At 42.1% G+C, this 24,677-nt stretch overlaps 1 protein-coding gene and 1 long non-coding RNA gene across 6 annotated transcripts in view; both read right to left on the bottom strand.

Moving 5' to 3' along the window:
* LOC109525790 (uncharacterized) overlaps positions 1–808 on the bottom strand; it is a 1,963-nt gene extending 1,155 nt beyond the window's left edge. The window contains exons 1-2 of the long non-coding RNA XR_002170208.1: positions 774–808; positions 23–173 (exon numbers count right to left, since the gene is read on the bottom strand). This is a non-coding gene — a long non-coding RNA (uncharacterized LOC109525790). The remainder of the gene's footprint in view (positions 1–22; positions 174–773) is intronic.
* Positions 809–2,596: 1,788 nt separating this feature from the next.
* trim66 (tripartite motif containing 66) lies at positions 2,597–24,148 on the bottom strand. Of its 5 annotated transcripts, XM_019886876.1 has the most exons (19): positions 23,910–24,148; positions 21,398–21,569; positions 19,760–19,955; positions 16,881–17,010; positions 16,469–16,585; positions 15,273–15,387; positions 14,905–15,051; positions 14,002–14,119; positions 12,561–13,228; positions 10,490–10,624; positions 8,400–8,618; positions 8,051–8,180; positions 7,901–7,976; positions 7,647–7,827; positions 5,924–6,753; positions 5,703–5,826; positions 5,532–5,606; positions 4,713–4,865; positions 2,597–4,619 (listed from the first exon to the last, which is right to left on the bottom strand). In XM_019886876.1, exons 2-19 carry the CDS (start codon positions 21,404–21,406, stop codon positions 4,383–4,385), a joined length of 3,660 nt encoding a protein of 1,219 aa, XP_019742435.1. In that variant the 5' UTR covers positions 21,407–21,569; positions 23,910–24,148; the 3' UTR covers positions 2,597–4,382. The 5 variants fall into 5 exon arrangements, 4 of the variants coding, with proteins under 4 accessions (XP_019742435.1, XP_019742438.1, XP_019742439.1 ...); XM_019886879.1 differs by lacking the exon at positions 23,910–24,148 and having other exon boundaries at positions 7,647–7,821; positions 21,398–22,483; XM_019886880.1 differs by lacking the exon at positions 23,910–24,148 and having other exon boundaries at positions 8,412–8,618; positions 21,398–22,483.
* Between the last annotated feature and the right edge of the window lie 529 nt (positions 24,149–24,677).

Raw genomic sequence — 24,677 nt, 5'->3', positions numbered from 1 at the left:
ACACGCGGGCGGGCGCACTCACCTCCACCTTGTGGTGCAACGTGACATCAGACATGAGCTCTTCAAGCACACCACACAGCTCAGTACTCACGCGTGTCCAAATGCAGATTGGTGTCCCTTCCGCATGTCCTCCGAGTCTGGCGGCTGCCCTTTGGCCCAGTAATCTGACTAATCTGGTCAGGCAGAAAAACAAAACAAAAGTGGAAACTCACACACTGTAGTCCATAAAAAAGTTGCTTCTTTAGTAGTCCATAAAAAAGTTGTTTCTTCTTTTCTTTTTAATTTGAGTCATTATTCGTAAAGTGGCAGACTTTTACTTTCAACCCATCCATTTCCAAACGTGCCGCACTCGCAATGCATCTGTTTGAGCGATTCACTCGCGGCTCTCTCCCCACACCTAAAGTACAATGAGCAACCTCCTTTCGAAAAACAAATGAACAAAGTCACGGGTGCATTTGTGGGAATAGTTTTGAAACAAATCTGCCCCCCCGATGTGAAGCCATCACACTTCCACTGCTGATAGCAGCTTTGGTGTGGAAAACATACAGAATAGTATTCAAGTCAAACGCTGTTAATTGCTTTTTGATTGACAGCTGAGGTCTACTTGTCGGCGGCGTGCTAGCTCACTGCCCCTTTGCTGACGTTGTTTTTTACGTTGAGTCACAAAAACAAAACTAAAGGAGCAACGTGTCGTAATAACTCTCCCCAATTGTCTACATCTATACACTCGGAGATAAACTGCGAAGTCAGTTTAAAATGTTAAAATTACTCACTGAGAAAAGGGTTTGTGGACGACGGAAAAACTTGCTCATTGAACCGGATATGGTACTGTTCTTGTGCTTGTACTTATTCTTCTTCTTGGTGAATTGGATTTCTTTAGTTCATATCGCCCCCTACAGTCCGGGAAACCACAAAGGCGTTTGGCAAGCAATCTGAATCGAATTTACAGTATTATCCCCGTTTGATCAAAGTAAGGGAGAGTAGATTGTGCATTGTGGCAACATCTGTCCCGTCAGAGAGGGTGTTCTCAAAGACTGGACAAGTTGAAGTATTTCAAGTTGAAGTATTTAGTTTTGTTGACGGCAAATTTAAAATAAAGCAAGGAGTAGCTTACGGTTGTTAAAATAAAGCAAGGAGTAGCTTGTTTGTTTTGTTCACTGCTGCTATTGCAGTTAACACTCACTATTTTTGTTATGATGCAGCATGTTTGATTGTTGTTGGTTTAAGTTTAATTTTGTTGCTTGTTTATTGTTTGGACCCTTTTTAATGTTCAATAAAATAAGTAAAAAGCCATTTCTTTGCTTGATAATTGTTGCTATTTGCAGTCAGTAGAGTGCAATATTTAGTTCACCAAGTCATTTATCAAAATGTATGCTAAATTTGTCATAAATATTTAAAAGAAAAGCTAAAGTTAAAAGAGACGTTTGAGAGCCAAAAGGAGCCGGCTCTTTTCACTGAGCCGATCCAAATGAACCGGATCTCACTGAGCCGATCCAAATGAACCGGATCACCGAAAAGAGCCGAAAATCCCATCACTACCCCGTACAGAGTGAGTGACACTTCTCAAGATGACCATGTGAGGACTGTATTAACCCTTTCGTGCACCTTGTAACCTGATAACACGAAAAACTGTCCACCGTAGTAACCGCTGTACCTGAAAGGGTTAAAGTGCTGGAAATGGTAGACCGCATTAAATGTTAAGAAATAATGAAATAATTCACTTAAAATAATCCCTGAACGGATTTTAAGGGCTTTTGTCTTTTCTCAAGTTCACACTTTTTAGGCGATGTAAACAATAATGGAAATCTTTGCAGCATGAACGTGGAAAGCTGCAAGACCGTGTTAGAGTAAGACTTGGTCCCTCAAATGATGAAGTACACTCAATTGTGAATCAGTGCAGACACAGCTATCTTTTATCCAGCGTCACCCTGACAAAAATGGAGACAAATCAGTCCGACCATGTTAATCAATAGCGCTAAAAGGCCATTTTGTTGATGTGTCAATGCAGATGGTGGTACATTTTGTCCACGATGACCACTAATAAAATGTAAACAAACAAATCAATGGGACCACCTTAATAAATAGCACAAAAAGGTCAGCACATCAAACAGAATAAATGATCATGAACCATTTTGGAGCTCCAAACTCCAAACCCTAATTTCATAAACTGCTGCACTCATCAGGAATCATTTTTGTTTTCGCTTAGTGCCTTTCTGTCTGTCCTTTTCATTGTTTACCAAAGGTTACTGCTGTGTCTAATTAGCATTCTGTCGTATTTGACTCTGCTGACTGAAAGGTCACCAACCTTGCCTGACAAAGACACTAAGCAAGTTGCCTGCTGACGATTGCTGTGTGTTGAGAGAGTGCCTCTGACTTATTCCCATGGCGCCTCTATAAAAAGAAACACAAGAATGGCATTATATCGATGTCTGGGAACAATCAGGTAAAGCTTGAGGATTATACCGCACGTAAAAACAAAAAAAACTGCCCTGCTCCAAAAATCACAATTTTGCAACTTTTCCATTTTTTTTAATTGTTGATATGTGGGGTTTTGGCTCACATTGTTAAAAAAAAAATCTGGAATAAGATCCGCTCACATAGAAACAGTGATTTAGTATTCTTGTAATTGCTTCACACAAGTGCAAACTGAGCTGAATGAATTTACATTAAAATTACCGGTAAATACATGCCCAGCACTAATACTACTGATGGCACACATTGTCAATATAGGAATGTTATTTCTAGAGCACTTTTCAAAACAAGTTGAACACACAATATTATGAACAGATACTATGAAAGTCCAGCTATCATACATTGAAGGAAGCAAATAAACCAAAAAGGGAAATATGCGACAGTCACAGAAAGTGGCTTAGCATCATACAATAACAGGTACTTTGTATTATTATCAAGGATGAATGGCAATACTGCATCTTCCACTGTTACTGCATGGGCCTGAGATACTTGGGGTTACTGGCTAAACCATTTCCTGCAGCTCTGGCAAAATGAACCATTCATAACAGACTCTATTAAAACCCGCCCTAATTAATTACCATTTGTGCAGTGGCACTGATCATTTAATCCATATCTGGGGCTTGATTTACTATGGAAAATATGTGGCACCTTATTGTTCTAGTGGTCAAAGCACCTGGCAATTATTTTGAGCAAAACCCTACACTGAAGTATAGCGGAGGTCATAACATTAAGAAATAAGGTATAGTCCGCACAATGTTTGCCTCTATATATGCCTCTATATGCCACAAGGTGTAATTTACATTTCAAGTTCAATCAGGCAGGCAGACCGACTCCCTCCTGGATTTAAATATTTACATGAATTGAGTATACCATCCTTTTTGCAGCTACGATGAAATCTGAATAGGACTAAGTTGTGTGTTGTTTTACAATACATGTACACTGGACATTGACTCACACAGTAAATACAATACGTTATGTCAAAGTGCTGTAATGAACAAAATATGAAGCTGTTCACTCTGGGCGGACACATTTTCCCAAACATACAGCAGCAGCATCCTCGGTGTACATTAGAGCAAACCTCAAGGTACGGCATATTAGGCGAGGTGCATATAGACAAGTGAGTGTTAGTGCAGTGAGAGCGGGGGAATCATAACAAGCAAAATATGTCAGAATGATGCAACAGGTTACAAAACCCGACCCTACAAACTCTGGATTCTTGTCCACTGGCTATTCTTCTCAAATGTGTTGTTGATATATTGGCTGTCATCATCATCATTTTCTTGATAGATACTTATTTTTCCAAGGATAAAAATGAAATATCTGGCACATTTTTGGGAAATGTATTTCAATGTTGAAATTCAGTTCTTGGTTGAATATGATCAACTCCAGTTTTGGGGGAAGGATGTGCTTCTATAGGATCTTCATAACTATAAAGAAGCAAAGTTTGCCCAAGATCCAGATTTTTTTCTTGCTCCAAGGGAAATAAAATGTCAAGATCACACTCAAAGCCAGTGAGTGATTTCCTGACTGGAAAAGATTTTAGCCTTCACACCCTCTGAGGGCTGTCGATAGATCCAGCAATCCATCATCACCACTTGAAGCCTATCCCAGATAAGCTTGCGTGAGTGGCGGGAAACCCCCCGGACCGATCACCAGTCAATCACAAGACTGACTCATACAAAACCATTCATTGTCAATTTTACAGCCAATTGCGACTCAACCTAACAAAACATACTTTTGGACTGTGGAGGGGAAAAAAAAGTCAAGATTTGAACCCAGATCCCAACCCAAAGCAGCTCTAACTGATCCATAACTGTCATTCCACTCCCATTATTTAAAGAGAACACAAACATCCCACCAGCTGTTTCAAAAATAAATATCAAAGTAGACCAGAAATCATTGAGTCCTGGTTACATGTGATGTCTCCTTGACTTAAGCGATTGTCGCCTCTTCCTCTTCCTGTGGCACTGCTCCCTCCTCTCCGGCCAGGGGAAACCACTCTCAGTGGCTCGGACGGCCTCATCATACTCATCGCTGTCACTGTCCGCCTCAGCCACTGGGAAAACTCTGCCTGGGAACACTTCTTTCAGCTTGGAGGTGAAAAACGCCTCGAGGTTGCGGCCAGCTTGCGCCACCTCCGAATCGGGCTGTGGTCAGACAGGAGAACAAAATGCTCACAGCGAATCAACAACAATCAGAACACAAACCCAACAAATAGAAGTTAACATGTCAGAACTTACATAGTTGAACTTTGCACAGTTGTGGAACATGAGGTAGACGTCAGCCACAAACTGCTCGGTTGAGTTGTAATGTTGCGTGCTCCTCTTGTTGAGTCTTGCTCGGATGACGGACAGGTCGATAGGCCTCTTGATGATCTGGTAGTAATGACGAGCCTGCACCACGAAATATCGACATTCGATATGTTGACATTAACACTACTTATTTCAAATTCAGCAGCATTCATTCGTCCGCCGATTGGTTAGCCCTTTCACGCACACTGTAACCTGATAACATGATAAGCTGTCCACTGTAGTAACCGCTGTCCCTGAAAGGGTGAATGAGCGCAAAACGTGTAACAGCTAACTTTGACAAGCAAAACAAGCCTGTCGTGATCTGCACACATTCGCACATCTAATACACCTACTTTTGATATTTCTGGTGAGTGATGTATTTTATTGCACATAATTATGCTTTTATCAACATTGGCTGAATATTGATTCTGAACTGTCATATTGACTTTTTGGAGAGTTTTGATGGTTTCTATTATGGGGACCTGATCGCGGTGGGCATTAAGAGGCGGATCGTGTCCCCGCTCAAGGCCAAGTTAGTAACCAAGTGGACAGCCCGCAACTGTGGCCATGACATTACATAATCACTCAGCTCTTGATAATCTTCATACTTCTTCTCCATTCACCTTGACAAGCGAAGAGAGAATTTTGTTGCTTCAAGGACAGCATAAACGGCATAGCGCAAACCATTTAAAGCACTTTGGTTTCTGCATAGGGGCTTTCTTTCGACTTGCAGTGAAAGAAACGAAAGAATGTATGAAAAGCACTCACAAGTGGACTGACAGGCTCATGAAAAGGAGCACTCAGGATGTTATTGAGGATCAGGAGGGTCAATCGCTCACATTTCTAAGAAATCATTGAAAAAAAAAAAGCAAACAAACCAAGAACACAAGTGAGCATGTGCATCATCAGTGATGTTTTATAAAAGGACTTGTCACTTACTCTCTGATCGCATGCAGACAGGCCATGCCCTGACGTATGCTCCCCGGATGCTCTTCTATTTTCACAGTCATACTCAACCTGTGGCTGCACAACATCTCTGCACAAGCTGCAAAGCCAGTCACCTCTGAAGATGACAACAAATAAACAGTTGCTTTGGAGGTTAGCGGTGAGTCAGTGAAAATGCGCACTCTGTATGCGGAGCGAGAAAATCGCACACTTACGACGGGAAGCTTAGCAGAGGTGGGATGTGACATGACAAATGGTAAACTTTTGGACAACCATCACAGCATAAAAGGTCCCCACCGATCAGACAGACGCCACAGAAGTCCTCACTTTCAATTTGGGCACTGTCCTCCTCAACTTCTTCCGTCCTCCTCGGCAGGCGAGGGTTTGCAATGAGGAGTGGCCTCTGACCAGGTCCAATGGGGTACTCTTCCTCGAGGTCAGAGCGCAGAGGTTGTGGCTCGTCTGTCGTTTCATGCTCAGATTCGATGTCAAGTTCAGACTCCTGAGAGTCCACGTGCTGATCGGACAAATGGTCTGAATCTGTTTCTGTCTGGAACAGGATGCCAACTTCTGGTTGGCCATCCGACTCGGTTTCTGCTGCACCTGAGTCTGCATCAGCGTCCGGTCCGCTTTGCACATCCTCCGATCCTGCTCCTGAAGCCGTTTCTGAAAATGCGTCACATTGATCGTAGCCCCCCATCGAGTCATTTCTGTTGCAGCTTTGCAGAACTTCATTCTCCCCGCCTGGAACTTCCAGTTCTGTCTCTGATGAGAACTCGGGCGATGTGTCCGAATCGAGTTGCGGTTCGACTTGACAACAGACAACAGCCTCTTCTGAGACTAACTGGTGTTCAGAGTCAGAGTCGGAGTCGAGCGCAGAGTTGTTTTCGTGATGGTCATCGGGTGGCAGTGTGGATGCTGTGGCAAAGCTGGCCCTTGGGCACGTATCCCACTCACTGTCAACTGTGAGCCACTGACGACTGTCTGGAGACTGCGATGCTGTGACCGCACGGGTCCTCAAGGTATCGGGGCTTCTGGACACGCCCTATAAGGAGAAAAATGTTGATCTCACTTCACATACAATAAGGCAACTCTTTCTCCGATGTTTCAATCAAAAGAGTGGAATGAGAAGAAATGTCAATATGTTACTTTCTACACCTTTTCACCTTGTGCAGAGATGAAAGTGGACTTTTCTGAAAATTCCGGAAAAAATAAATAAATAAATAAATAAAAACCAATCACCAGATGAATTATGCAATATTTACGAGTTTCCTTCTCAACCTTGGATTAATCAAGAATAAGATGAGGCTCTTTGCAACACGTATTAAGATGTTGATCTTGTGGAACAATAATTATGATGTAACATTTAAAGACCCCCGCGACCCTAGTGAGGATAAAGCGGTTCAGAAAATGAATGAACATCCTATAGGCTCTTTCTTTGTGTGACGCATTATTTAAATAGTCACTGCACTTCTCAAGGAGATACCTTGAGAGGATGAAAAGAATGGTAAAAAGAATCCTCAAATTGTCATAATGCAGAAAGCAGTGAGACACTAAAGGAAAAAAAACTGATGTCGTTCTATTCAATACTCAACAATTTAGATGGCTTCCGTTCGGGCCGAAATTTCGAAATCTCCAAGATATAGCGAGGCCATGAGAATGCGAGGCGAGGGTATTACTGTTGTGGCGACTCCACTCAAGCTAAGCGAGCCTCAGCAGTAGATAGTCCGCTGCTCTCTGCTGTGCGTGTTTCAGCGCGAACATGTACGCAAGCGCGTTTTTTGATTTCAACCAATCAGCGCCGACGCAAATGACGTCATACGCGACAACAGCTAAACTAAGCCAGCCGAGACGACAACAACCTGTAGCACGACCAATGGTTCATTTTAAGGGCAGTTCCATTACATTGCTTTCTTTGCAGCATTCTGCATACCGTACCTTGTACGTTATATCCTGCCAGGTTTGCTGCTGCAAAGTAGCCTTCTGCGTCGTGCTTGCAGGTAAAGGGTCGCTCTGCCTTCGTCCATGTGGGGGAAGTTGAGAGATAAGCACTTTCAGGCGTTCGAGGCAAACCACTGGAACTCTGGCTCGTCCAGAGTCTCCCTGGGAATCGCTGCTCCTTCACAGGAACACAAATAACACATTATAATTTCTGTATGTATTGTGTAAACACCACAGGTGACTGTACGTACCCGTAATGAACGTTTCTGGACACACTGTACTTTTCCTTGGCATCATGACGCACGTCATCATTTAAGTATGAAGGATCTAACAAGGAGGTAGATATAGAGCTTATCGCATAATCAGTGACGTAAATGTAAGATTGAGTCACTTCCCATCACCTGGCTCCTTTTTATAGGAGAACAATGGAGACCGCCCACTTCTGCTGAGGATTACGTCGGCTGAGGTTTCCTTGACAATGCAAAGAACGCCATCTGAAGCTCTTCTCTGCCTGGAGTCCGCACTGGCATACTAAACACAAAACAATCAACATTGTAAAGTGTGTTTGAAGACTTCTCCGCTTACTTCAACTTAAATCCGCATTTGTGTGGAAGCTTGCGTTCAACTCAAGACAGTACGCTTTCTCTTGGTCATACCACGTGATTTCCTCAAGTTTAAGCTTTTTCAATGACATCATTTCTGATGAGACGAGGCAAAAATCCGAGCCGAGGACAGGATTAGATCATCTACCTTGCTTGTTACCATATTTGCAGTTCGCTCATCAGAGCTGTGAGGAGATCCCGTTGGCCTTTCAGAATAAGAGCTGCCAGATGGAGCCGCGAGCTCTACAGGGTTACTCTGAGAACATCTCTTCCCGTTTGTGCACGCTGAACTTGGGTCGAGTTGACAGTGCTGCGCATCGGAGCCACAATTGTTAGCTGTCACAGAAACCTCCAGGGACGTGGATCTCTGTGCGGAACACAAATGAGCATAACTCAACAGTGTTTCAAGCTGTGCCACATCATGCACAGGTGCACCTGTTTGTGTCATGAACAGCAGAAAGAGGGGGAGGATGTGCAAACAAAAACATCACTCAGAGCCTATTCTGGCGCTAATTCAAAGCAAGTGGTCATTCAGAATCACAGCTGCATATATTACTCCCAATTGTTCACGCAAAGAAAGGATTGGTTTCCAGCAACGATCATCACATGCAAATTCCTCATTTAGAGAGCAGTGTGTTCCTTTCATTAAAGCTATGAATCGCTTGTAGGTTTCAGGGTGGTGGGGGTTGTTGTTTTTTTTAATCTCTTTTTGTTTCTTGCTCGTGGAATCCTGCTATACAGTAGTTGTAATGTTGAAAGAAACATGAGCAACAAAGACCTGAACCGAATCCAAAAAGCCGAGCCAATGATTTAAACTCATTTCAACAAGCAGCGGTTTGGCAGATATAAAAAGTGAGCAATTCTCCCACAAAAAAAGTAACTTCAAGCTGTTAAAGTTTACCGTCATACATAAACATGAAACAAAGAGAATACGTTGTGCATTGAAAACAACCCTGTAGCTTGGCCTTTAAGTCCAGGAGCTTAATTCTAATTTTAACACATAATTGGAAATTCCATCAGCTGGGTTTACATTCTGCCTTTTTTTTTTAACCGCTGTCCCTGAAAGGGTTAAAAGTGAAACATCTTCAACAAACATGGAGAGCCCAGTTGCCTTGATTCATGTTTTGTGCATTACCATAGTCTGGATGGACCTCCTTTACCACAATTACAGATACTGCTGCCAGACAGTATTTTGCTTCTTTGTGTTGTTGCTTTACGCCCAAACTACAAATCTTTCCGCTGTTCACTTAGATTGCATTTGAAGTCAGCTATCAAATCCAGTCTTCAGCTGTTGTGAGCCGGAGGCTTGAAACTCATTTGTTTTTTAGACACGCCCTTCTTTCCACAACGAGGTCAGGCCGATAGAGAGCACCTGCGATTAAAAGACTCACCTCATCCGCACCTCTTCAGAAGACACATGAAGGATTGTGACTGCTTCAGAACATACTTTAATCCTTCTTTTGCAATACGGTGGGGAATTGGAGGAATCTATCTCGGCATGTTAATCGGAGCCGAAATGATACTTTCACTATTCCCTGAGTGGCTCATTAATGGCAGGTTAAGTACAGGAATGATTACGCTCAAGTGGTTTTATGTCATATGCACAGGCTGTGACACAGAAACAATGCATGTCTGTGTTTCTCTCTCGATTGTGATCAAGCATCTCGAGGATTTTGAGGGGGATAATAAACTGATTGCTCAAACCACTGGCAGTAAATCGGGGCTGTTTTCTCCGAAATTCTTGGATGCTTTGCCGTGAAACGTGAAACTCTGTTTTCCAGTCATTCTTTCTTCATTTAAAAAAAAAAAAAAAAAAAGAAGCGACGTTCTGTTGTGCCATCTGTTTTCAGGCAGGCTGTCAGCTGTGAGAAGTGATCATTCTGGCAATAAATTAAACGGTGTGTGTTTAGTTAGAGGACTTTGCAGATTTTAATTAAAACAGAATAATCTTGCTCTCTCTTACAATATGTCAGCCAAGTAAATCAGTCACTGCCTGGCTGCCGCCATCATATTTATTTCGGCTTGGGTATTAGCTTAGTAGCATTTCCAAGGGTTTGAATGTTTAATATGAAATGGTCTTGATCTGTGCACATTTTCTGAGAAGTCTATACAGTGTGTATTGTCCACTTACGGAATATACAATGTCATTGATTACAATTATATTGGATTGTGCTGTTTGATTTAGGTGTTTTCTTTTAAATTATTGTTATTGGGGTTGTTGGGAAAACTTTTTCTCACCCGGCCAGCCGTTTGACCTCGTAGCATCAGTGCAGGAATGATTCTCTGCTGCTCTTTCCTCACTTCTGCTGGAGGAGAAACCTGAAACTGTTGTTGTTGGACAGGACTCTTTTCACTTCTGCCGGGCTGTTCCTCCTCAAGTTCTGCCATATGAATCGCTTGTAGGTTTCAGGGTGGTGGGGGTTGTTGTTTTTTTTAATCTCTTTTTGTTTCTTGCTAGTGGAATCCTGCTATACAGTAGTTGTAATGTTGAAAGAAACATGAGCAACAAAGACCTGAACCGAATCCAAAAAGCCGAGCCAATGATTTAAACTCATTTCAACAAGCAGCGGTTTGGCAGATATAAAAAGTGAGCAATTCTCCCACAAAAAAAGTAACTTCAAGCTGTTAAAGTTTACCGTCATACATAAACATGAAACAAAGAGAATACGTTGTGCATTGAAAACAACCCTGTAGCTTGGCCTTTAAGTCCAGGAGCTTAATTCTAATTTTAACACATAATTGGAAATTCCATCAGCTGGGTTTACATTCTGCCTTTTTTTTTTTAACCGCTGTCCCTGAAAGGGTTAAAAGTGAAACATCTTCAACAAACATGGAGAGCCCAGTTGCCTTGATTCATGTTTTGTGCATTACCATAGTCTGGATGGACCTCCTTTACCACAATTACAGATACTGCTGCCAGACAGTATTTTGCTTCTTTGTGTTGTTGCTTTACGCCCAAACTACAAATCTTTCCGCTGTTCACTTAGATTGCATTTGAAGTCAGCTATCAAATCCAGTCTTCAGCTGTTGTGAGCCGGAGGCTTGAAACTCATTTGTTTTTTAGACACGCCCTTCTTTCCACAACGAGGTCAGGCCGATAGAGAGCACCTGCGATTAAAAGACTCACCTCATCCGCACCTCTTCAGAAGACACATGAAGGATTGTGACTGCTTCAGAACATACTTTAATCCTTCTTTTGCAATACGGTGGGGAATTGGAGGAATCTATCTCGGCATGTTAATCGGAGCCGAAATGATACTTTCACTATTCCCTGAGTGGCTCATTAATGGCAGGTTAAGTACAGGAATGATTACGCTCAAGTGGTTTTATGTCATATGCACAGGCTGTGACACAGAAACAATGCATGTCTGTGTTTCTCTCTCGATTGTGATCAAGCATCTCGAGGATTTTGAGGGGGATAATAAACTGATTGCTCAAACCACTGGCAGTAAATCGGGGCTGTTTTCTCCGAAATTCTTGGATGCTTTGCCGTGAAACGTGAAACTCTGTTTTCCAGTCATTCTTTCTTCATTTAAAAAAAAAAAAAAAAAAAAAAAGAAGCGACGTTCTGTTGTGCCATCTGTTTTCAGGCAGGCTGTCAGCTGTGAGAAGTGATCATTCTGGCAATAAATTAAACGGTGTGTGTTTAGTTAGAGGACTTTGCAGATTTTAATTAAAACAGAATAATCTTGCTCTCTCTTACAATATGTCAGCCAAGTAAATCAGTAAAAAAAAAAAAAAAAAAAAAAAAAAGAAGCGACGTTCTGTTGTGCCATCTGTTTTCAGGCAGGCTGTCAGCTGTGAGAAGTGATCATTCTGGCAATAAATTAAACGGTGTGTGTTTAGTTAGAGGACTTTGCAGATTTTAATTAAAACAGAATAATCTTGCTCTCTCTTACAATATGTCAGCCAAGTAAATCAGTCACTGCCTGGCTGCCGCCATCATATTTATTTCGGCTTGGGTATTAGCTTAGTAGCATTTCCAAGGGTTTGAATGTTTAATATGAAATGGTCTTGATCTGTGCACATTTTCTGAGAAGTCTATACAGTGTGTATTGTCCACTTACGGAATATACAATGTCATTGATTACAATTATATTGGATTGTGCTGTTTGATTTAGGTGTTTTCTTTTAAATTATTGTTATTGGGGTTGTTGGGAAAACTTTTTCTCACCCGGCCAGCCGTTTGACCTCGTAGCATCAGTGCAGGAATGATTCTCTGCTGCTCTTTCCTCACTTCTGCTGGAGGAGAAACCTGAAACTGTTGTTGTTGGACAGGACTCTTTTCACTTCTGCCGGGCTGTTCCTCCTCAAGTTCTGCCACAACTGTTGGTTCATGACTCTCCTCCACTCTGCATCGCTCGTCCTGGCTTTCCTCAGTTGCAATATCTTGCACCTCCTGCAGACTTGCGATGTTCGGCAACATCTCCTGGCGCGGGACACGGCTCGGGTGTGACTGAGGTTGGTTTTCACTCTGTTGACACTTGCTGACTGAAAGTGGACCTCTCTGGTGATGGTGATGGAGGTGAGATTCAGGAAGCGACTGAGACTCGGAGGTGCTTGCTTGAGGTTGCGATGCAGGTCCACGACTGCAATTGGTCTGGATCGGTCCCATGACTGGGGCATGCGATGGAGGCGAAGGGCATTGGGAATATGTTTGCAAGGCAGAGGAGTCACTTGGGTGCCAGCACTTCAGCAACTGCTGGCTCTGCACCTGGCACCCAGGGCCAGTTGGAACATAGCTGGAGTTGTAGAGCGGACCTCCCAGCTGGCTCTTGTCGAGCTCTGACTGAGAAGGGAGGCCATGGATGCAACACACCTGGGGCTCATAGCACATCTGGTAGCCACAGGCTGGCTCACGTCCTCTGTGGTAAACAGGCGTCAGGGCCAAGCATGTGATAGGCTGGGGCCTTGGAACGGTGGAGCAGGCCAAGCCCTGAGGGTAGGGGCAGTTTCCACCTTCCACAGTCAGCTGGCCTGCGGAACACACAGTTACAGTAAGTCATATGCATGCAACATACTTTTTATTTCATTCAGGCTATGCCACCAAAATGGACAAGTCGTGCCAAAACAGCTCTATCAGCTGTTAGCACGATAAGCCTCAACTCTATGTCCTTTCTAGCCAATCAGGTGACTTCTGGAAAAGGCGCATCAACAACAACAGTTCGAGAAAAGTGGAGTCACTCCTTTAACATTTCACTTGTAGTCAAAGTTAACAGAGCAATTAACCTATCAAATTTATTTCGCGACTATTCGAAATTTGCGAAAAAAAATGGCAGATGGTCACTCGATCGCCGAACACAAAACAATTAGCACTACCATTGTGCGTCATTAGAAAAACTCTGACCCTGTTTAGGGATCCACATACTGTACAATGTACTGTACTTTATTCTTTTTATTCAACCACAAAAATATGGCATGATTGTCATGGAAGAAGTGGCTCACAACAAAAAGAGGAAAAGGATGACAACACGGTAGAGAGTGTTGATATTTTTATAGGCTGTTGGCAATGATCGATCGCTGAATTAACTGACTGCCGTTGTGCATTATGCTGACAGACTATCCATACTTGGATTACTAGCCACACACTCATATGAAATTAGAAATGCAGTCAAATATTTTTTGTGGAGAAGGTGACGAAGTGGGTATGGAGGGTGGGCCCATGAAACCACACAAAACAATGCCTACAAAAAATGGGTCAATAAGAAAACAGTAATCAACATGCAATTGTTATCTTGATGGCATCTGACCTAAGGAGGACATCTGTTTGGTCCAGTAGCTGGCGTCCCAATTGAACTTGATTTTCACAGGACTCCAAGCTTCAGACTGCAGTGATGAGTCAAGCAATTCTTGGATTTGCAGAGAAATCTGAAAGAAGAATACATACTAATGTCAAGTGATTTATCCATTTCCTTCTGCTACGATGGAATGGATTGCCAATACATGACTAATATGTAAGACTGAAAGGGGGAGATTGCAATTTCTGCACGTTCGAGCAAGATTTGAACGTGGCCAGGAATAAACCAAAGAACAAAACTGAAGGCTGACCTTTTGAAAACTTACAAAATATTGTTGAGAGGGAACGGGGTTATGTTAGTGTAATCGAATTAAAGCAGCACAGATTTCATGCAAGTACCGTATGGTATATTGACTACTGTAATACCCTTGCATGTTAGGCAAGGAGAGTGCTTATTACAAAACAAAACATTTCTAAACTATGGACAGAGCCCCTAAAGTAACATGACCAATATAAGTTGGATGAGAATCTTTCACATTTGATCGAATTTTTTTTTTTCTCCATGTCACTTTAGGGGCTCTGTAGGATGTTATAATCCACATTCTTTTTTTTTTGTCTGTGTCCTTCCATCAGTCTAAACACAACAATACGTTTAGCATCACATTTTCTTCTGTTTACATGTCACAGGTTCTGAATGTACTCCTGATGAAGTGTCCTTTGCTATGTGAATGATATGGAGTATTTTTTTTTCACCGTCATTGTATGAGTTTGAGGGTTTCACCGTGTCCACACGGAGGCGTCTACCTCCACATATGCATTTCTCTGAAGCTCACTGAATGTTAACCTACTTGTATGTTTTCCCAGTACTTTTATTTCCACTTGCAGTGAATGTCACCGCATCATTCTGATGGCGTACCAGTCTCCTGCTGAAGAGCACCGGGCCCCGGCAGTGGTGGGTGGTTGCCCAACTGATGAACTTTTGCACATGGTCTAATTGGGCACATGTCTCTATCGCCCCCTGCAGCTGGTCCTCCAGAGGCTGCTGCAAGTCCTCTGAAATTTTCTGCAGAAAAACAATAACATGCAAGCAGTCTCTTGTGCCTACTGGCACACAAGGAGCAATCACCACTCACTCTACTCTATTTCCGTATATGTTGTCTTAAGATAATTTGATTGAGCACTATGGGCTTTTGTTCGCTTTCTCTCAGTGCTGATAACGGATTCTTTACACGTACAAACGCTAACTGGCTAAGAGATAAGGAAAGAAAAGGAGAAAGTAATTACCTCCAGTTGCTCTATTAATAGGTTAGCTCGTTTGTTAAGCTCGTTCATCATAATCATCTTTGCCATCTTAATCTGGTTCTCAGCCTTCCTGTGTGCAATCTTGACTCCATGAACTCTGCAAAAAGAAAGAAAATGGAAAATAAATCTCATAGGACAGGTCAAAAAAAATCCCACTTGCATAAGATTGTAAGATAAACTCACAGGCCACAAAAATCAGCAGAGAATGGATATAAAAGGTCCTGGTCAAAAGCCAGGTTTTTGTCATACAAAAAAATGACACTAAATTAAATGATTCCCTAACTTTTTCCATCACTGTGTCCGATAACTTGTATTACTTATAAAAAATATATATAATAAAAAAAAAAATCTGCTTTTCATTCTTTGCTCTCAAGCAGAAACCTAAAGCTTTCATGCAAACACTGACTGTTCATAATTCACTCCACCTTGTCAAAGACCGCATTCCACCTGAAGAAAACAGCCCCAGAGCATGATACTGCCACCACAATGCTTCCTTGTGGTTATGGTGTTCTTTTGGTGAATAACAGTGTAATGTTTGCATCAAACGTCACTTTTGGAATTCTGACTGAAAAATTCAACCTGTTGATTTTTTTTTTTTTTAAACATAAAAACATAGCATTTGAACAGTGGTGTGTAGACCTTTCATCTCCACTTTCTACACAACCCAAACAGATCGAGTACAAGAACGCTGCCAGCTACAAGAGAAGGACAAAAGATGTTTTTCCAAACTACAGCCACAGTAGAGTGAACCTTCCCTTAAATTCCAATTCAGCATAAGCAAATGTGTTTATTTGTGAATTTTTTTTTAGCAAACTTATCCTTCATTATTCCCTGTACTTTGGCACCATTTTGAGGCATCTTGGGACCTAGGAAGTATGTTAAAGTGAGGGGCGGGGTTTCATTTAACCAGGCCATAGCCTTGTCTAATGGGTGGGTGTAAGTTGTTTATGGATTTGCGGCAGGGCTCACTCCCTGTCCCCTAACAATAATAACAAGCGTATTGTTAAATTAAGACATCTAAATTAAAATGGATTTGTAATGAAGCTCATTAGATCAATTAATTGTCTGGAAAGTGAAGGTGCGTGTATTGGTTAAGTTACATTCTTGATGTCACAGTACAGCACAGAAGTGATCTCATTTACGTCAGTTTTTTTTTTTTTTTTTTTATGTGAACCAACCTGTCCTCTATCTGCTTTGCATTGTTCTCCACTGCAGACCTCCTCTCTTCCACCTGTACCATCAGGCTTTCAAAGAGCCACCGCTGATCCTGGAGAGCCTTCCCAATCTGCACCACCCTGCACACATGAGGTGTAGCATTCACAGCAGGCACCACAGAGGGGAAGTTCATGAATAAACAACGCCAGAAGGAAATGTGTTTCTCCCGGGATGCAGGTGACCTTAGAGCCGACTGCTGTGCTGTAACATCACCGAAAAACACAAGCATACGAATACTGAATAGATATGAGGGAGGAGAAGGGGAGTGTTTGTGCAGATACTGATGATAAAAGTGACAGGGAACGTTTTAACCTTCACTAAGCCCTTCTTTGCCGTGTCCTTGTGTTCTATGAACGTGTGTGTGGGAGGTCTGACCTGTGGGTTTTATGGGAGGACAGGTGACAGCTGCTGCAGCACAGGAGGTCACATGACTCACAAAGCAGCTCCAGGGGCTGCTGTCCATGAGAGTGGCACATGAGGAGGGAACAAGGATACGACCCTGTACCTGGGGCCGGCCGGGGGGAGACAATATGCAACGGCAATTAGAAAATAAGTGACTTGTGCGGACAACTTGAGACACACCACACAGCAGCATTTGTGCAACTGTTGCAGATAGATACAGTACATGCTGACTAGCCATTTCAGTAGGTACATCTGCATTGTAGATATAAATGATTGAACATAGAGAATCATTCATTTTTGATTGAGCAATTAATTTAACAATACCAAGTGCTTGGTAAAAATTGTGCTTTTCTTTGTCCATGTAGATTCTCAGTCATCCACGAGTTGGTAAGTGGATCATACAACACGACAGTGTCCACGCGTACCTAATGTTGTGATCAGCAAATGTCTTTCGAGAGAAAAAACAACTACTTTAGCAGCCATTGATCCATTTTCTAGCAAGTGTGTGTAGGGGCAGGGCAGAAGCTGGAGTCAGCAGCAGTATATGAACGACAACACCAACAACTGTTGCCAGAAGTGAATAAGATGTTATGGAATGCTGCCAGAAAATGATGATGTCATATTGATGATGTCAGCAAGGTCATCAGAGGAGATTATTCCCCCACATCTCCACAACTGAGTAATGCTTAGTTCATGTAGAATAGTAAAACAAATCTCTGAATTCACTTTACTGTCTCTAAACCTCTGGCATCAAGAGTGAGTACTGTACACCCCCAAATGACAACATCCAAAGTAGGCCCAATTAGCCAATTTCCCTCCCCGGTCTCAAGTGACCTTTTAGAGTTACAAGGCCCAATGTGATACATACTGTCATTCTGGTCACTGAAAGGTCAATATAGCTATCTGACAATCTGAAAAAAAGAAGTGTTGCTCTCCAAAAAGAGGGCCTTGGCCAGGGGTGCCTTAGTTCGGTCCAATCAGCTCATCAGCAAGCTTTGCAGAAGGCTGATAATGATCCTAAGGATCGGGCTTGAGCACCCTGGCCTCGGCTAGAAGAAGACAGCCAACAACCTGAAACTGAGAGCATAACATTGAGTTGATTCCAGGACAGGTTGTTAGATTAGAATACAAACTCTACTTTGCTACACCGACTGCATGTAATCAGCATGCTATTCAAGTTTGACTCAAACAGTTCAAGAGCAATCTGAGTGACAAAGCAAGTGAACAATATTTCAAGCGGTCCAATCAATTCTTTGATGCAGCAGCCAGCTGCACTCCAAAATATCTTTCAAACACTTGCAAATAGGTCAACGTGGAGAATGACGAACGCAGCCTTACCGCTCGCTGTTGGCCACCTCACCTCGGGTGACCCGCTCACACTTGTGTGGCTTACAAGCGCAAAGCATCGTTCGGTGTTAGCAAGCCCAAAGTGACTGCCCACATCCTGTCTGCCAGCTCTTCTCACACTGCACATACGAAGACTAAGGTCTCACCATGAACGAGCGCAGAGGACAAACGAGTGGTCCACAAAAGCTTCCACTCCCCTTGAGGCTCTTTAAATAGCAGCAAGCTAAAATTAGCAAATAATGAAACCTTACAGCCTCTTTACAAATCTGGGACACTTATTTCAATAAAGGAGTGATTAAAAAAGCGATCTTCAGGAATCATTTGCAGCTATTACTAAAAGGCATACCATGATATTTCCTTAAATAATAGCATGGGGTGAATTTGAAGGAAAACTTTTGTGTTTTTAAATAAGAAAAATAGCAGTCTATTATTACAGTGAATGTAAGAGAATAATTTTTTTGTTGGTCTTTTTGGCCACATTTTTTGCTTCAAGTTAATAGACATTGTACTGTAACTCCTGTTGTGCACATCTTGGCTACCTGGGGGAAGTAATATACAGGCATACAAATAGGCAGTACATGGAGATGGCCACTCCTCAGCAACGTTGTTATAGTTCTTGAAAATTAATGAAATGACTAAAAAACTAAAATTTAATAACAAAAACACATTTTTGTGAATGAAATACATTACCAACAATGCTTAAAAAAACAACAACAAAAATTAACCAAAACTACATCCATTAACTGAACTTAACTCGTTGCCAGCCAATCGAAGGTGAAACTAAATCTCAGTGTTCAAACTAAAACTAACTACAGTTCTTCCAAAAATGTCCTCCTTTTGCATCTTGGTCATTTACTAATGAGGGAAACTAAACCCAAACATTTTAACCCTTTCAGGACAGCTGTTACTACAGTGGACAGCTTATCAATATATCATGTTACAGGTTATCATTATTGGTGAATGAAAGGGTTAAAGCAACCATACATTCTGCCAGCACTAGTCAGAACACTGTCATTTGATTCATCATGCATGAGTATTAAGAATTCATCGTATATGGGGGCCCGCTATGTTCGGCAAAATCGTTTTCAGCTGCAGACCGGAAGTGACGTCGCAGTTACAGTTCCGCCTTGTATGCTTCTTCTGAATTCTGTCGGCTGATAGATTTTGCGAGAGAAGAGTTTAATCATTTGTTCTAGGAACCCCGTAGCTGAGATGCAAAACAATGTGTGACTTTTTACTCTTACACAGACTGTGTTTTTCTATTCATCGCTTTACTTTGTCAAAACTAGACTTGATCATTTTCACAACCTAAAAGGACGACGACACGGCGTTCGAGACTAAAAGAGAGAGGGGTAAAGTCAATTACGTTTGAGACCTTGACTTTGTGCTTGAGCTCTTGAGTAGAAAACAACAGGGAGAGCAGTGACATGAAGGATCTGAAAAGTAAACTGTCAGCCCGGCCAGAAAAGAAAACTTGAATTTAGACTCAGTGAAAGCCTGCTTGCCTGGTCCAGTCGTCGGAAGGGAGCCAGAGCCTTTCTGGGGCAGTTCAGGCCTGTGCTGGTCGTGCACGTCCGTGTACAGAGATGACGCTGCGGCTTTCTGATGCTGATGCACATCCGTGCACTGGCAACACAACCACTTGTTGCACAGCGTGCACAAGCTCTGTGCAAGTGTCATCTCCGAGCACTCTGAGCAAATCTGATAAAGGGGGATTAAAAAAAAGAGCAACCGTTTCAGCTGATAGACCAAAACAAAGAGCTGAGATCTTTTTGCATATTGTCACTATTGTAGATTCCTCACCCTAATTTTTGGAACCTGAAACAAATGAACCTAAATCCATACAATGGCATACTATCATAAAAAACTGAGGGGCATTTGCATTCTTTTTTTTTTGATTCAACACTTATTTACCTGAAGAAAAAGATGTGTGAAATCAGGAAACAAAGAAGAAAGGTGCTTCTAAATGTCTGCCTATGCTGTTATCAAGGGATTATTACAGCTATTGTTGTGCCTATTGTTCTCTTGTTAGCCATCCCTCTACCCCAGAGGGTCTAAACTATGGCCCGAGGGCCATTTGCGGGCCACCGTCCAATTTTAAGCAGCCCTCGGAATATCATAAAATTCATGTCATTCGCCTGCATTGCACAACTTACTTTCCACACAGGGTGGGAAGCAGGGAAAGCGAAGAAGGAAATCAAACTCATTTTCCACTTCCTTGTTTTCCACCAATAACACATTTTAAAACTAGTTACATTTTTTTTTTTCGAAGTGTGAATGCAGCAGTGTGAACCGCAATTGTTTGCTGCTCCACTTTCTGTTCCATGCCAAGGTCAGTTTAGGACAGATTGCTCTCATCTTGGTTCTGAATGTGAAGCTGAAGTGATTGTGATGCTTCTTAGGGCAGGAGCGGGTCTGTTCAAGTGGGATACAAAGCCAATGGGCATCCCAAAATATTTTTTGTTGAAATAAATAGAATGTACTGTATATGAACGTAATATATAACTGCCAATCATACGTCATAGTGGCTCTTGCATTCTTTCATTTTTCTGTAAGTTACCCTTGAAAGAAAAAGTTTGTACACCACTGCTCTACTCTCTCTCTCTCTCTCTCTCTCTCTCTCTCTCTCTCTCTCTCTCTCTCTCTCTCTCTCTCTCTCTCTCTTGTCCCAAGCCCACAAAGAAGTTTCTTCCTTCAAGGGAGTTTTTCTTTGCCTCAGTCGCTGAGAGATTGCTCATGTGGGCTTCGTTCATTTTCTTGCAAGAGGAGTTTGGTTCTTGACTTGCTCACTTTATGAAGTACCTTGCGATCACCTTGGCTATGAATCGGTGCAATTGAAATCAATCAATACAACATTTATGATAATAACTTGTTAGTTCCTATTGTCATCTTGAAGGTTTAACTTCTGTGAAGCTCTCACCATGCAGAAAAGATTAAACGATGAGAATCGTTCACGACTCATGAGCAGCGACCAGCATGAAAGATAATTTTGAAGAAAAGGAAAACATTTCTGCATGCATTTAGGAGTGCCAACAGAAACATAATGTCAAAACCCCCACCAAAAAAAAAAAAAAAACCTGCATATGCCACACCAAAGGAACAAAGTACACAGCAAAACAAATCAACGCAATCAACAGTCTTACCTTCTCCATTTCTGTGGCTTGGCAGAGCGGCGTCACCTTCGCAGAGAGAAGCGTGTGTCGCCTGGCGCCTCGGCAGCGGGAACACGAAGAACACTTCTACCTGAGGCAGGAAGCGCTGTGCCCCGGCGGAGACCGCTTACATGACAGCCTCACGGCGCGCTCTCCCTCGTCACTTCATCTGAGTGAAGGTTCCTCCCCCCCATCGCCCCGGTGCGGCGGAGAAGAGAGAGAGCGGGTGTCACATTCAAATTCATCCCTTGCTTGCACCGCGCAAATTGGGAGAATCTCTTTTTTTTTTTTTTTAAATATGCCTCTGCATAATAATTGGGAATTAGTGAAATGAGATCATTATTTATTTTTTTTAATAGGGCAAAATATCCCCGGAAGCTCTTTTCATAGAATGGAGGAAAGAGGAACAAGTGAAGGGGGAGGAGGAGGAACATTTGCTTGCCAGCAGGTTGGCAGGTCCACTAGAAAGAAGAATGTTTGGGACAAGAGTGAGGCAGCTGTGGCCTTCTTCTGCAGCCCTGCATCAGCATGTGGGCATGTGGGCCCACAGGAGCTAACGTGGCTCATCCAAAGCAGGTCAGCCTCTGATAAGCTCCAGATGGGACCGGGTTACACTCTTGCAACCCTTGCTAAAATTATGAAATCAATTAAGATTCTCTCACAGACTTACTGAGATGAAGACCCAATTTAGACCGCGGCTGCACCAATTAATCGGTCGGCCATTTATGTCAGCCAACAGTAGGGCTTTTTTGTGAGTTTTGCCGATTAAACGCCATGTAATCTTACTGTCTCATGAAACAGGGAATACTGTTTGGTCGGTACGGGCAGGAAGGAAAGGACAAACATGGCTGACACAATGTTTTTCTGTATACATGACATCTTTCTCCATCCTCTCATATGCGAATTAACACGCAAAGTATACTTATGATGATAATGTGCATATTCATGCTGTCAAAGATGACATGTGGGAAAGGTGTCTTTGGTTTTTAGTTTGAAGTCATCACTTCATGATGAATAAAATAATGGAATAAGAGCTATGTAATTCGCCATTAGAATGCATTATGCATTGTTTTGCCAATAACGTTTATGGCCAGAATGTAAATCTAAATTCAGAAGTTCATGCTCTTTTATAGGTCAAACTTTAAAACCAAAAATGGCAAGATCTCAAAAAGCTGATGTGCAAGACAAAAATAAAATACATTTTTGAAAACAGCTTCTAGAATACATTTAGGGACACAGAACGCCATTTCTGATTATAATTTGCTATTGACCAGTGTAATAAACCAGCAGATTTTTTTTTCCTGCCAAGTATCGGAATCAACATCGGCCGACACCTATCAGTCGGGAACTAATTTAGACAAATTGCTTGAGTGCTGGAAAAGAGAAAAATAGTTGAAGCTCTCTGAAGGTGTGATGAGTCTGCCTGACAACAACCTCTGCAGCAGCCTGACCTACAAATGTGGCAAATTTCACATCCTTGGGTGCTTCAATGGGGAGTTCAGAGCAATCCCGTTCCCCGCGGTGTGCCCATGGACCTAATTTTGAAAACACAATTAGTCGCTCGTTATTCACTCGGCTTTTAATATGGGCACACTAGAACAAAAAGGGCACGGAGCTGTCTCCTGCTAGCTTCCACTGCACAAAGTTGGAATAATGTGCCAAAGCTCTCACAATTTGTGTTTTGGGTGCCTTTTACTAAATATCCCTCTCACAAGATTAAAAATTTGCATTGCCCCCAAATTGTGGAATGCACTTCCTTTTGAGTTGAAACCTTCCACTTCAGGCGATATTTTCAAAAGCGGTTTGACACACACATTTGAGCACATTGCAATAGATTGCTTGATTTGCAGCATTTAGTATTTTAACTGATTTAATTCTGATTATGTTTGTATTGTTTTATTTACTTTAAAATTGGATTAATATTTCTTTATTGTCATTCATATCTCATTGGTTTGGTTATTTTGATAGGATTCAGTTTTTTTTTCTTGGATTAACTGTAAAATATATGACTGAAGAGGTATGACGGTATTCCATAAATAGATTGCTTTGAATTATATTGATTTGTTACTTTGAATGTAATTTTAATGTAATTTTACTTTGGGATTTATTCTTGCTTTTTGAATTAATTATTAAGTCACATTTTAAGTGTAGCAGTGAGAGAATACATTTTCCCCTCGTCTTATCGTCATGGCAATTTTTCACGTGAGCACTAAACAGTCTGGAGTCGAATGCAACAACAAGCCTGTCAATCAATGACAAACGAGTCCCGCCCCCTGCATCCAGCGTCTGCAGCTTCAGCATCGGAGCACATTTTGGGAGATGACGCACCTATCTATCATGGCAGCGTGGCGCAGTAAAAAAAAAAACAAACCGAAACAAAGCACACAAGCACCCGAGACAACGCCAACCACAGACACAAAGTTAATCACTAAATGCTGAGAAAATAATATTCGGCTTAGTCCGAATGTGCTAGTTAAGGTGCAGCGTGAAGTAAACATCTTACCAGGTGTGCGTCAATTCCGTCTGCGCTGCTCCAAATCCGCCGACACTTTCTTCCTTCCTCCTCCCTGAGTATTACAGCTTCAATGTCAGCCTCGCAAAAACTTGTTGTGTACGTTTCTTGGTAAGCCGACTTGTTTGTTAGTTTGTGTTTTCGGACCTTGCTCCCAGGTAGCGTCTCCGAGTGTCGGTCACCGCCGGCGGATGTCGCTCTTTGGCCCGGCCAAATTTGGGAGCTTTAAATCTCGCTGTTTATCGCGAGACTATGGAGTTCTCGTGGATTACTTCTTACATCTTGCATAACTGTGGGTCACAGTGTTATTTTTTTTAAGAAAAATAAAATTGGGTCATCCCAAAACTGGAGGATATTTGGGAAACTGACAATTCTCAAAATGTTTTTGTTTTTCAGAAAAGCAGAAACAAAAAAAGAACGTTTTATTTTATTTTTTTTTCAAGAAAATAAATAGGTAATCAACCACAATAAAATGTAATTATGTAGCTGAACCATCAACAGAAATTTTTTTTCTTCAATATTTTTAGCTTGCTGGCAGCACGGTGACAACTTGTTGGCATGTCTGTCTCACAGTGCAGATGTTCAGAGTTCGATTCCAGCTCCGGCCTTCCTGTTTGGAGATTGTATGTTCTCCCCGTGACTGCATGGATTTTTTCCGGGCACACTTTAAATTGTCCCTAGGTATGATTGTGAGTGTGAATGGTTGTGTGCCCTATGGTCGTCTGGCAACCAGTTCTGGGTGTACACCACCTACTGCCC

Source organism: Hippocampus comes, unplaced genomic scaffold, assembly GCF_001891065.2.
Source record: "Hippocampus comes isolate QL1 unplaced genomic scaffold, H_comes_QL1_v1.1 scaffold261, whole genome shotgun sequence".
Taxonomy (NCBI): Eukaryota; Metazoa; Chordata; class Actinopteri; order Syngnathiformes; family Syngnathidae; genus Hippocampus; species Hippocampus comes.
Note: the sequence above shows the minus strand (reverse complement) of the source record. Positions and strands in the feature narration are given on the sequence as shown.